We start from the raw sequence: 12,500 nt of genomic DNA, 5'->3' as shown, positions 1-12,500 counted from the left end.
ATGTAAAAAAACAACAAAAGCCACAAAAAAACTTTTCTTTAGTTAACTTTTGATTGACGCATCATGTCTGCCTTTTCACACTTGGTTTTAGACAAATGCTTGATATCTTGTAGGTTCTACTGTCCATCAGACCCTCAGCCCTAAGGCCACACTGTATAGTCATTACTTCATAATTGCTATAAAAATGGTCTTCCAGTTGTTGATGTTCGGAAATGCGTGGCGAATCATTAGACACAGGTTCCGAATATCAGTAGAAAATGGGAAAAGAAAATGCTGTAGCCAACTTGTTAACAGGAGAACAGTTCTGAGGTGTTACAGATTTAGCTTCAAGTGGGTGGGTGGATGTACAGGTGAATTTAATCTAGAATCATTTTGATGCTTTTACTGTAAAGAGTGTGAAATAAAGTTGTATTACCAAATTATATTTATTATAATCCTGTTATGTTTCTTTTGAGATTTGATTTCTATATCAAGACACAATAAAAAAATCTTTTGGGCTCGGGATTGCGCATTGCGGCAAAAATATATGTTGAATACAAAGTTTGATGTCTCAGAAACACCCTTTGAAAGGGGTTTGATATCAGTGTACCTATTAAGAAGCTAAGTTATTTTTTATGTAAACGTACATTTATGTGAAGAGTTTGTTTGTAGTTCTCTTAGTCCATCAATCATTTTCCCTATTTTGTTTGTTTTTTAGTCACTTGGTTCAACAACAAAGACTAGTTTTCTAGAGAGATTCTCTTCCCCTTCAACATTACACATTCTGCTGAAAGTACAGACCGCTTCGACTGAAAATAAGGCCACTCGAATTGTCTTGTTCTTGATAAGATATTTATTTTCGGGACTTCGAGAGAGATACACCATTTCTCAAGCTTTTGTCCTAATAGGGAACACTGAATACTATAAAGAGTCCAGTTTACACTGTAACACTGTGATAGCAAGTATGTGTGAGAGAGAGAAAGAGAGAGAGTTATCCTTGCTTATCTATGTGGAGTATTATCACCCAAGAGTGAATAGATCTACAATTAGACCGGAGTGACCTATTCTCTCTCTGGCCACACTCACATTTGCCTTTGACTCAGGCACTGCCAGTGATAATGGTTGTATATCCAATCGGTGTGACTCTTATGGTGGTAGACATTTTCATCTTCTATTGACAGAATTCTCAAACTTATGAAACTGAACGTATGCCATAACGTTAAACTCGGAAACTAACGAGACTGTCTAATGTCCCCCCTCAATTCACTCTAATTTATTTAAGGGAAAGACACTAAAACTAATCTCTGGTCTGAGAATTCTGCACACATTCCCACCGCGAGATATTGATGGATAAGTGTCAACATAGGAACTTCTTGGATATAAAGATATGTTACAACTTGGCATATTTGTTTTGTGTAATTCATGCAATGAAGATCGAGACAGCTATTGGAGATTACTGGAACGTCGACCTCGTGGACCTCAGCTTTGATTTTGTCCTCTACAGGAATTCTGATTTTCTCACCGAATGGGAGGCTGACTGTTCATATGGGGGTTGAACACAGTCTAAGAGTTCGTGGATTCTGGAATTCATATTCGTTTCGTGTAGATTTCGTGTAGTCATGGTGAAAGGATAGCTTTGGTTCTTTTTTTCTTAGTTTAGAGGAGGGCCACTCAACTGTTTTGTTTGTCACGTTCCACTGTAAGCAGAGGTTTGGATGAATATTTTACATGCAATCATGAATATAGAACTTACCTGAGTACCGGATAATGAACCCATATGGTTTCAATTCATTCCATATTCACTCTTTGTCTTTCTATGCTAGATATAAAGATAACCTGGATAGGACCTTCATGTCATTTAGTTATATCTTTATCCTTCTGGACCCTGAGGTAGAGCTATAACCCTCGGAAGGTCCGGATTCGCCAGGGCTGTCACTTGAGTAGCCCTGTTTTAGAGAGACTGCACAGGTGATGACCCTTCTGCAGACTCTATAAGCTTTATTTTAGTTGCAGTTGGTAATGTGGTCCTGGTGATCAACCGTTTGATGTGAATGTTAGTCTGAAGAACTTTTTTTGTAGTCAAAGGGTAGTGAGTAGGTAAGATGGACAAAACTCCGCTCAAAACAGTGTCATAAGGTTTCATAAGTGTCTCAGAAATTATTTCAGTCTTCTTTAGTTAAATCATGCTTTTACTATGTGACTTTAAAAAGAAGGGGCGTAAAACAGTTTACATCTATCTTCCAGAATAGATCTCTGTCGTCCTTTGTGACAGAATAAACTTTGTGTTTAAGTGTCTTTATGAAGGTATGGGTGCATGACACACACACGCACACACACACACACACACGCACGGACGAATACCACAGTAGTTATATCTAAAGGTACTGTGTATAGCTGCAGATCACCAGTGCTCTCATATTTCATGTAGAATTTACGAGAGTCTATAGAATATAAAGTTTTATATATTCATTCTTTTCAATTTGGTTAGTTGAATTTGGTGTTTCAAAAGTGCCAATTGATTTTTTTTCAGTCGGACTCCCGCTGGTAATGAACGTCTAATCACTTGTAAATCCATTGATACAACTCTAGCAAGGCGCGATGGTTTATCACATTATACTGTACAGGAAAGGAAAACTTAGAAACCAGATTTTATTTTTTATTCATGATTTTTGTTTCACCAAGATAAGAACAAACTTGATGTTACCAATTGCAGTGTGCAATAAACAAGATCAAGTATATATGACAATGAAGTTTGCTCATTGCATTTACACATTTCAAATCTCAAGAACAACTGCATATATATATATATATATATATATATATATATATATATATATATATATAAATCATTATCATTAAAATGGTTGAAAATATAAGGACAGTGTATTTATCGAATGTTATTATTAATTGCTTTAACATCAACAAATCAGTTTTTTTCCCCCAAGCTAAAAGAAACACATATTCAAAGTACGATATTTTGATATCAAATCACCCCCAACACATCGATCAGAAAAGGCTACACACAGCACTTCCCACAGTTCTAACATCCTGTCACCGCCACAATTCCTCTACTCGTTTACGAACTGCTGCACTTCAATAAACCGCCTCGCTTTACAGCTAAACCACTTGCCATTGTCAACCTTCATCTTCTGGAACGTGATCGTCCTTCTGTTGATTTTGAACTTGATTTTCCTCATTTTCAGCTTCATGCAAAGACTCTGGATGGCAGCAGTCAGCTCTGCCTCGCTGCCTTGTGCCTGGAAGAGAGTGCCATTAGTGCCATCATTCTTGGTACTACTAATGTTACTGTTAATGCTGCTATTGCTACTCTTACTATTGTACTACTGGAGCTGCTACTCCGGTTGTTACTGGTAGTTACCAGCACCGATACTACTATTACTATTACTATTATTCAAAATTATTATCATTGTTATGATGTTACCATCGTTATTATTATCATTATCATTATCACCATCACCACCGTCATTATCATTATCATTATCATCATTATTATCCTTACTATTACTATCATTATTATCATCATCATCTTCATCGTTATCATTATCAGTAATTATTATTGTCTGTTTCTTTATCTACCTATGAACAAATTGACATGCCACTTTATCTGTCTGGATATGCATTAAGTGATTATATGTGGTATATAATCGTAAACAGCTCCACATGCATTAAATTCACTTACATCCACGGAGAATAGCAACTTTTTGCCAGTGATCACTTCAGGGTTATGCCAGTATACATTTCCGATGTTTTGGATCTCGGCCAAGGCTTTATTCTCAAACTGTTGAAAGGAAAGATCACTTGATAAGTCTTCCAGGAAGAGTTATAAGAGTATAGCAAAAGGATATTCATTATTCTGCTGCACTATTTTAGGCTTGATATTTGATTTTCTCTCTCCAAACTCACCGTCGCTTTGTGTTTCTTCACTCCTTTGCTCTTGATGCCTTTGACCCTCATCTTGATCGTCACGCTTGTGGCATTTTCCGGCATGACGAAATCCAAGACGGGGATAACTGTAAACCATTCAGGGTTAGCGATGGCGTTCAGGAGTGATAGAGCGTTTTATTCACCATAGTAAGTGGAAGATTACTGCCCCCCCCCCCCCACACTTTTTATTTTCCTGGATGTTATTCTTTTCCCCCCGACATGCAGAGAAATAGTATGATGAAAAAAGAACTCGAATGGAGGCAGCTACTTACAGTCCGAAAAGCCAACTACGGTTATGTCAGCTGGTGACACACGGCCCTTTAAGGAAAGCCGTAACTTGAGGGCTTTGCCTACTCTGAGGCCATCTATCGTGAAGCTGGACATGTCCCCGTCTTGGACCGTGAACCTGAGAAGAAGAGCTTTCGTAAGGGAGGCAATACAGCGGCCACACGATCTCCTTAAACTTCAGTCAACGGAACATCTCTTAACAATCGCTCCAGATTTACTGAATTTACTGATCTTGAGGGATGGACTTTGGAACAGTGATTCATTTCCAGTCAAATTGTATTACGATACAGTTAAACTCTAGCAGTTTCATAATCTGAATAAATTGCTTACCTCGTATTGCCTTGGAGTCTCGCCCTCCGCCTCGCCTTAACTTCACCTGTTAAGGTTTGGCCCTGAAAGTGTACAGGAATTAATCAGTCATCTTGCTTATTGAGAACTGAAAATGTCTCGATATGTACAACACTGACAACTGTTCTCTTCTTCATGAAACAACTTACGATAAGCATTGAGTCGTCCATGACGTTTCCTGTGTCACTGTCTATAAGGGTGACGTTAAGACTGAAATCCTCATTGATAACGATAAACTCTGGAGCTTCGATCTCCACGTTAACCTTCTTTGGTTCAACACTGTAAAGAAGCATCGATCAGATACAAAGATGAGGCGGAAAAAATTCTGAAATAACAGACACATATAATACATGTAAGCACTTCTGATCATGAATACAGGTGAATTCAAATCATTAAGTGTGTGTGTGTGTGTGTTTGTATATAGTTATGTGTATATATAAGGCACACACACACACACACACACACACACACACACACACACACACACACACACACACACACACACACATATATATATATATACATACATATATATATATATATATACATATATATGCATATATATATACATATATATATATATATATATATATATATATATATATATACATATATACACACACACACATATATATCATATATTATATATATATATATATGTATATATATATATATATATATATATATATATATATATATATATATATATATGCATGTATGTATGTATAATACATCCATACTGATAAGATCGACGAGAAAAAGTCACTCACGTGAAGGGAGTGTCGAGTGAGACCGAGAGCTGAGAAGCGGTGTCCGGGCTCGTGACCATGAAGGACAAGGAGTACCCGGTGCCCGGTTTGCTGACGGCAAGGTTCGTGAATGTGGCCGCCCCGTTCTCGTAGGTCACCGTCGTGTCGCCCATGAGAACCGCAGCGTTGTCGCCGCCGGAGAGGAAGGCCGTCACCATCCATGGTTCCGTCTCGTGGCCCAGCTCGGCGATGGGGTTTCCCTAGAGAGATCCGGGTGAATCCGACTGACTCTGCGTTCTTGTTTATGTCCTACATGGCAAATAAAGAGCAAGTATAATGCAAATGGATCGTGCAACTATTAGGAAAAGGATTTCTTACGTCATCTCCAAGCACGACGAAGACCGGTTGTTGATCAAATTGAGTAAGTGCTTTCACTGTGGCAGGGACTCCTTGCTCTAGGAAGGAGGAGCTGGGCTGTACGTAGACGGAGCCTTCAATGCTCTTGTTAAGTGCCAACAGTTCTTGCTCCTGTTTCAGGTTGCTGTATAAAGTTCCGTTTTCTATGATCTGCTGACCGAATTCGGGCGTTGCGTAGCCTTCTGGTTCCTCGGGTTCTGGTAGTGGTTCAGTAACCTAAGAGGTAAAAAAAAAGTTAAAGATAAGATAAAATAAATCTTCATTTGGAGAGCCTGAGTTGATTTTCTCTTATGTCTTTCATGGTTACAAATGTCTCTTCCCAACTACGAAGGGGGAAACGGAAATCAGATACTTTACCCTCAGTGTTTGAATCGTGAAGTTGCAGACTGGACATGCGCTGGACTGGTAGGTGTTGACAACATTGGACATGATGTGATCCAGATCCTCACGGGTAAGCATTTCTGCCGAAGCCCCGGGGATGGACTCGGTGCTGTTGGGCGAGTTGGTCGGCGGACTCGCGACCTCGAACTGGAGAAAAGGACGTGAAAGGACATTCTATCGGTCTACTCTGTCTCTGTCTATCTGTCTGTCTGTTTCTCTCTCTCTCTCTCTCTCTCTCTCTCTCTATATATATATATATATATATATATATATATATATATATATATATATATATATATATATATCTTTCTCTCTCTCTCTCTCTCGCTCGCTCGCTCGCTCGCTCTCCCTCGCTCTCTCTCGCCTTTTCTCTCGCTTTCTCTCTCCCCTTCTCAACCTTCATTCCCTTCACTGAACAATCCTGACATCCAGTTGCGTGAACAGTTTCCAATACCCCCCTCCCCCCATCCATCCTTGTCACTGGCAACAGAAAGGAAAATGATAATAGAGTACTACTGTCGTCACTCAGCCCAATCGTCTGTTTATCGACGCTGACACTTACCTCTACCTGAACGACCTCCGTGGTGGCTCTCTTCCTCCTCCTTCCCCCTGAGCCTTCCCTGATGATGTTGGTGAATCTGATATTTTCCGGTGCGATGTTCAGCAAGAAGGCCAAGTTCTGGACGAGGTTCTCTTCGTAGAAGTTGTCGGGGTCGACCACGAGGCCCATGCTGAAGACTATGGTGGGTGTCGTTTTAATGTCGATGACTGATCCGCCCCTCAGGACGACGTGCAGGAACTTGGCGTCTTTATCGAAGTAGTTGGCTCCTACGGTCTGTGGTAGAGATTGAAGGACGAATTACATAGGGACAAATTGATGCAAGTAGGATAGCATACCGAATGAAGTGAAACGTGGTTTAACTACATCCTTGGAATTTGTCAAGATATTAGGTTACACAGAATAGGATGAGTGCGACAGGAGAGAGATAGAAAAGATCAAATGAGTTGGTACTTACGTCACTGAGATCTGGTTTGAATGAGTCGTCATTGGGTAGCAGCTGATATTCGCCTGGGTATTTCGAAGGGTCAATGTTGGTCGGCGGAACGAAGGTGTCGTCCACAGATACGTCATATCTTTGCGGTTTCGGGAAGTACAGGCGGAGAAGAACGGCTTCACTGGGATCCGCGTGCAGCAAGTGGAATCGGAGGAGCTGTACCAAGATGTCATGTTAAGCTTTCTAAGAGGGCACTGACTGCTCGGCATAGTATTTGTCAGACTTTTCCTACGATACATATTTAAACATGTTTTCCTTACCGCTGCATTCTAATACTCGTCTCACCTGTGGCGGAGTGCTAGTCATAGCCATTTCGTAGATGTGCCCTGAAGCCACGACAGCGTAGAAGGTGGAGATCCTCTCCTGACAGGTATAGCCGAAGCACCATCCGCGATCCATTGGGCCATTTAGCAGATCCACATAGCCATTCACCCCTGAGATTGAAAGAATGCATCACTCACTGTCTAGCAGTTATAACATTAGAACATTTTCAGAATAGCTATTCAAATCAGTGTTGGAATCTTTCGTTAGTCACTAGTTGAGGCAGATCATGAAGATTATGCATTCGAATTAGCTTACCTGGATTGGCAATGAGACCAATGGGGGACAAGCGACGAATTTCTGTGTCGGAATCCATGCTCTCAATGACCATCATCCGGTGCTTAAAATTCGTGCACTTCCACGCCCGCCACTCCGACATGAGAGTGCAAGAGTTGTCTCGCAAAATTCCTGCCAAACAAACGGAAGATCAATAACTACGACCTTATTTAGGGTAAACTTGATGCTTTTCTCAGGACTGATAGGGTTAACAACGAACAATGAAAATCTCAGTTTTCACAAAATTGTTGTAGGCGGCAAAAATCACCTTTGCCCGGGAACTTTTCAGAGTCTGTGATTACGGAGCCATTTGGGTGTTGCCGAAGAGAAACGGGGATCCTGTAGTCTCCGACTCCACGTCTTTCGTCTCCGTCCCACTCGAACTCGGCCTGCGAGGTGGCGGTTGCACCCGCAGAATCTTCGAGAAGAAGAGAATATGAGGTCAGACTTATGAACTTACATGAAATTACAGCAGATGTTGCAATAGCAAGATATTTTAAACACGGTCGTAAGGATACGGATGATGGTACAGGATAGTTATGATCATAACAGTTTAGAAAATGTTATCTAGATGTACATTTTACACCCATACTTTTGAAAAGTAGGTTACTTGTAGACGTAGAAAGATACATTCTGTTATAGATCTATTGAAAACAGTGATGTTATCTGGAGAACAGTATGTAAGCTTCTAGAGGCCCTCCATATTTCAAAGAGTACTCACCTAAGAAGGTACCGTCAGTGTCAGTAATGATAACCTTCTTGTGGCCATCGCAGTCCATATCCACACAGTCTGAAGGGTTCACTCTTCCAAGGTTGGGTCTGTTTGAATTGATAATATTGGCCATGTTTACTGATGTTTTTCCTTATGAATATATATATATTTTTCATACTAATATTGCCATTCAAAAATATTCTCCTTTTTCAAGTTTACCTCTTGAAGCACATCTGAAAACTGAGAGAACAGGGACTTACGCATACAGGAAGAGCTCGTTTTCTTCAGCAGTATCGAGGAAGGTTAAGCCGCTAACGAAAATCGGGTGAATGGCATCATCTGAGTCTCTGTTGCTTATCATAGCAACATCCTTGCCACAGGAACGAGTGGCGTAGTGCGCATACTTCACGTTGTTGATGTATGTGGCTCCGTTGATGGCTGGATAACTGCCTGACTCGTGGAATGGATGCTTAGGTGCCACTGTGATAGTTGGGAAATGTAAGCAAATTAAAGGAGGAATCGATGCAAGCTTACGGCATCAATTGCCAGGGGGGGGGGGGATTTCAGTTGGGTTATTTGCCTGGCTCAAAGCTCAACTTCAAGCCTAAAACACGTTCAGTAAAGTGAAATACTGGTAAGACACGAAGAGACCATGTTCAAGCTTACTGTTAATCGATGAGACGAAGGATGCGAACATTACACCGGCATTTCCGCCATCGATGCCCTTCGTCCAAAGATTAATGAGGAAGTTCTGAATGTTGGAGCTGGAGTCGTGATAAGTGCAGTCATAAGAGGGCGATGATCCGATGAACAATGAGTTCTCTGTGGTCGCTGTCTTTGTCGCAACCGCGTGGCTTAGTGCGGGCGGAGCGTAAACAATCTGGTTTGTTCCAATTCGGCTGTCAGCGCTCACCACCTGTGGCAGACCAGGGAACAGGTTGAAATTAATGAAATATGATCTGCAGGAATTAAGTGACTTACCTTATTATTATTTTTTTCAACTATGCTGTTTAGGTTTTGGTTTAAGGTGTCCCTCTGTCTCTCAGAGTATCATACAAAGTCATGCCCCTCAGTTCTTTCTAGGGTAAACTTTAATGACTTCTGATATTCTAATATACGGTAAGCAATATTAATCAACTCACATCTGTTAAGAGAAGGCTTGCATAACTTTGCATGTAAAATGCAGTATCTGTGATTCTCCATGCATAGAAGTTATTGATCCTTCTGCATTCTGAAGGTTCTGGTATTCCCTTTTGCCACAACTGAAAAAAATGAATATAGAATTCTGATAATCTGTCCAACCACTGATTTTATCCACATACAATTGTAAATATCAATCCAGCACCAACTTAATAACTAGGTGGCAATCTTACTCACCATAACACCATACGTAGCACCATGAACTTCATTGTCGATCCAATTAGTGGAATCCTGACAAAGCTCTCCATAGGTGCGGTAGCCAGCAAGCTCAGATCCTTGTGAGTGGAAAATAAATGGTATAAAATATATAATTTTGATAAGATTCAACATTTCACTTTAAACAACGACTGGCATTTAACCATTCTTCAGTTTTCGATATTACAGTACTGATATTTCGTTCCCTTTTAAGATTTCATCCTTACCAGCAACAACATTGCCTTCCAGGATAGTTCTAGAGGCTTTATTGAGATAGAATCCGGCTTCCCATGGTTGGTACTCCATTTCCGATTCCCCGTTGTAGGTGCCAGGGAAGAACAGGAGGGACACCAAATTGAACCGGAAGGAGTTGTCCTCGCCCTCGTCGATGATGCCTGCGGGGGAAAGGGCCCGGGTTAGGTTAGGGTCGTCCTTGTCACGGTGAAGTGGAATATAAGACTTATACATGTTTAAGTGTTCACAGACGGCAAAGTTCCTGGAATACTTACTAGAGCCAACAGTGTAGTAAATAACATTAGATTCAATGGCAAAGTTGTTTGAACTGAAGATCCCGATAGCAGTATTGAAGTTTTTATTGAAGCTGCATTTCTTCACGTAGTTGGAGCCATCATCGGTGCCCAGATTATGGAAGGCCAAGGAGAACCTCGGGTTAGTCGGCTCTGTGAAGTCCTTCTGACCCATGTTCCTAAATTCTATGCAGGAGAGCTGAGCACTTCCTGTGGACAAAAAATATAAAATCACAGATTAAGAAAGAAGAAGGAAACACGTGGAAATGATCAAACTTTCAAGGTTTTCATATGCCTCTACTTATCTAGAAAATGTGACATCCTTAGATATACTATCCATCATAAGCCCTGTGCCTCTCTCTCTCTCTCCTTCTACCTGCATCCCTTACCTTCATAATCAACTCCTTCGGAAGTCATTGACGAAACGAGAACGCGACCTCCCAAGCCATCCTCATTCAGGGTTGCATAATCGCTGCCTTCGATGACGATGTTGTGAGTCAGAAGGCCAACCTCGCCAGCCATTACGTATGGGGTTCCATCAGAGAGTGTATAAGTCTCGCCTAAGGGAGGATAAAAAAGCATACCGAATGATAAAGAGACTGTCATCCTCAGTGACTTATTAAGCCTGTAAAAGGCTGGTCGATCGCCGGAAAGTTACAGGTATCAAATGGATGCTTCAATGAGATTGTCTGATGAGATTATTCGATGACTACACATGATTAAAAAAAAAAAAAATATATATATATATACATATATATATATATATATATATATATATATATATATATATATATATATATATATATAATGAAGACCTTTATAGAAAAAATAAAATAGAAATAAAACACATATGAGATAAGAAAGATTGCAAACTGTGCACACGAGCACAGAGGTGCCTGAGGCTTTCGTTACCTAGATGTTCGTAGGTGAGAGCAGCGTCGAGGGTGAGTGTGTTGCCAGAGACCGCAGTCACCAGCCGTACTTCGGTCTCGGTGGCTTCCTTGCCTGTGGCAGTGATCATCACCTGTAGAAAAGAAATCCTGAAACTTACTGCGCTTTGATCCGTGATGTTTCAGTGCAGTGCAACTATTATCTTAATAGGACAGAGAGCTTGCGGTTGGCATAGAAATGCTGTAAGAAAAGCAGAATGCATTCCTTCACCTGTTTATCGAGCCACGCCGAGTCGGCGGTATCAGCCAGCGTAATGACAGTATCCCCGGCGGCGGCGGTGGCTCCCAGCTTGACCCACGTGGCAGAAGGACATTCCCCGTTGAGGATCAGCTGTCCAAATACACCTGAGGAATGTCTCTCATTAGTGTTAGCCGAATGCCTTCCTCTGTAAGGGCATTGTAACTACGACCATTTCTATCACCATATACAAGGAAAACACTGGTAGCTTACCCATGGCCTTCCAGCCAACGTCGGGCGTGCCGTCGGGCATCGGCATCTCCACGTTATCGGGATCGTCAGGGTCTGAGGTGCCTCTGAGGACGATGTCCAGGTTGTGCGTGAAGGGGGCGTCCTCGCTGAACCCGGCCACCACGGTTCCACCCTGGGGGAAATTGGACCATGACCAGTGATGCTAGTTCTATTGCCAGATATCAACGACGTATTTACAGTGTTAGCACCGGGGAAATTTCTCGTGTCTAGATAACTCTGGAGGAGCGAGAGGGGCTACGTAAAATAAGACCGACCTGCAGGTAAATGATGGTAGCGTTGAACACATGATCCATCGTGTCTTCAAACTCCAAACCGCCATAAACGTATACACGGTCGAGACTTGGGGTATCTGTGTCCACAATGATCCACACACCTGAGAAAAAAGAAAAATTAGTAATGGAAAAAAAATCGTCTAGTTATTAGAACACGTGCATCTATACATGTATTATATCTCAATATCTGCAGCTTAATGAATATAATTCTTAGTGGTGACCAAGGACAGTTTCAAATAGATTATATGTAAATTGTTCATATTTCCCCCCAAAAAAAGTCTATTTGAGTTTTGAATTTGCCATATACAAATACTTCTCTACTCTGGAATTTGTTTACTACCAACGACATAGAATATCTCTGTCTATTAATGCGTCCCCTCCTCTATGCTTTCTCT

At 41.1% G+C, this 12,500-nt stretch overlaps 2 protein-coding genes across 5 annotated transcripts in view; one reads left to right on the top strand and one right to left on the bottom strand.

Annotated features, from left to right (window-relative positions):
• Positions 1 to 419, top strand: part of LOC122250586 (glutathione S-transferase 1) — a 139,961-nt gene extending 139,542 nt beyond the window's left edge. For all 4 annotated transcript variants that reach the window (XM_043012090.2, XM_043012088.2, XM_043012092.2 and 1 more), the window contains one exon: positions 1 to 419. This exon is cut by the window's left edge and continues 1,706 nt beyond it. The gene's annotated coding sequence lies outside the window, so the exon portion shown is untranslated.
• Positions 420 to 2,621: 2,202 nt separating this feature from the next.
• The window catches only part of LOC122258866 (fibrocystin-L), a 50,614-nt gene continuing 40,735 nt past the window's right edge, over positions 2,622 to 12,500 (bottom strand). The window contains exons 57-82 of the mRNA XM_086536520.1: positions 12,088 to 12,206; positions 11,795 to 11,945; positions 11,555 to 11,688; positions 11,306 to 11,417; positions 10,783 to 10,953; positions 10,376 to 10,603; positions 10,094 to 10,261; positions 9,849 to 9,946; positions 9,614 to 9,733; positions 9,138 to 9,387; positions 8,732 to 8,951; positions 8,481 to 8,578; positions 8,028 to 8,177; positions 7,742 to 7,891; positions 7,448 to 7,596; positions 7,124 to 7,318; positions 6,670 to 6,942; positions 6,084 to 6,254; positions 5,688 to 5,942; positions 5,331 to 5,569; positions 4,710 to 4,839; positions 4,543 to 4,604; positions 4,197 to 4,330; positions 3,904 to 4,010; positions 3,680 to 3,778; positions 2,622 to 3,236 (exon numbers count right to left, since the gene is read on the bottom strand). Of these exons, the coding sequence (XP_086392646.1) occupies positions 3,048 to 3,236; positions 3,680 to 3,778; positions 3,904 to 4,010; positions 4,197 to 4,330; positions 4,543 to 4,604; positions 4,710 to 4,839; positions 5,331 to 5,569; positions 5,688 to 5,942; positions 6,084 to 6,254; positions 6,670 to 6,942; positions 7,124 to 7,318; positions 7,448 to 7,596; positions 7,742 to 7,891; positions 8,028 to 8,177; positions 8,481 to 8,578; positions 8,732 to 8,951; positions 9,138 to 9,387; positions 9,614 to 9,733; positions 9,849 to 9,946; positions 10,094 to 10,261; positions 10,376 to 10,603; positions 10,783 to 10,953; positions 11,306 to 11,417; positions 11,555 to 11,688; positions 11,795 to 11,945; positions 12,088 to 12,206 (4,172 nt within the window). The 3' untranslated portion in view covers positions 2,622 to 3,047. The remainder of the gene's footprint in view (positions 3,237 to 3,679; positions 3,779 to 3,903; positions 4,011 to 4,196; positions 4,331 to 4,542; positions 4,605 to 4,709; positions 4,840 to 5,330; positions 5,570 to 5,687; positions 5,943 to 6,083; positions 6,255 to 6,669; positions 6,943 to 7,123; positions 7,319 to 7,447; positions 7,597 to 7,741; positions 7,892 to 8,027; positions 8,178 to 8,480; positions 8,579 to 8,731; positions 8,952 to 9,137; positions 9,388 to 9,613; positions 9,734 to 9,848; positions 9,947 to 10,093; positions 10,262 to 10,375; positions 10,604 to 10,782; positions 10,954 to 11,305; positions 11,418 to 11,554; positions 11,689 to 11,794; positions 11,946 to 12,087; positions 12,207 to 12,500) is intronic.

The sequence above is a fragment of the Penaeus japonicus genome, unplaced genomic scaffold, assembly GCF_977035675.1.
Source record: "Penaeus japonicus unplaced genomic scaffold, GWHDUDI00000001_assembly GWHDUDI00000004, whole genome shotgun sequence".
In the NCBI taxonomy this organism is placed as follows: Eukaryota; Metazoa; Arthropoda; class Malacostraca; order Decapoda; family Penaeidae; genus Penaeus; species Penaeus japonicus.
This window is presented reverse-complemented; position numbering and strand designations above follow the sequence as displayed.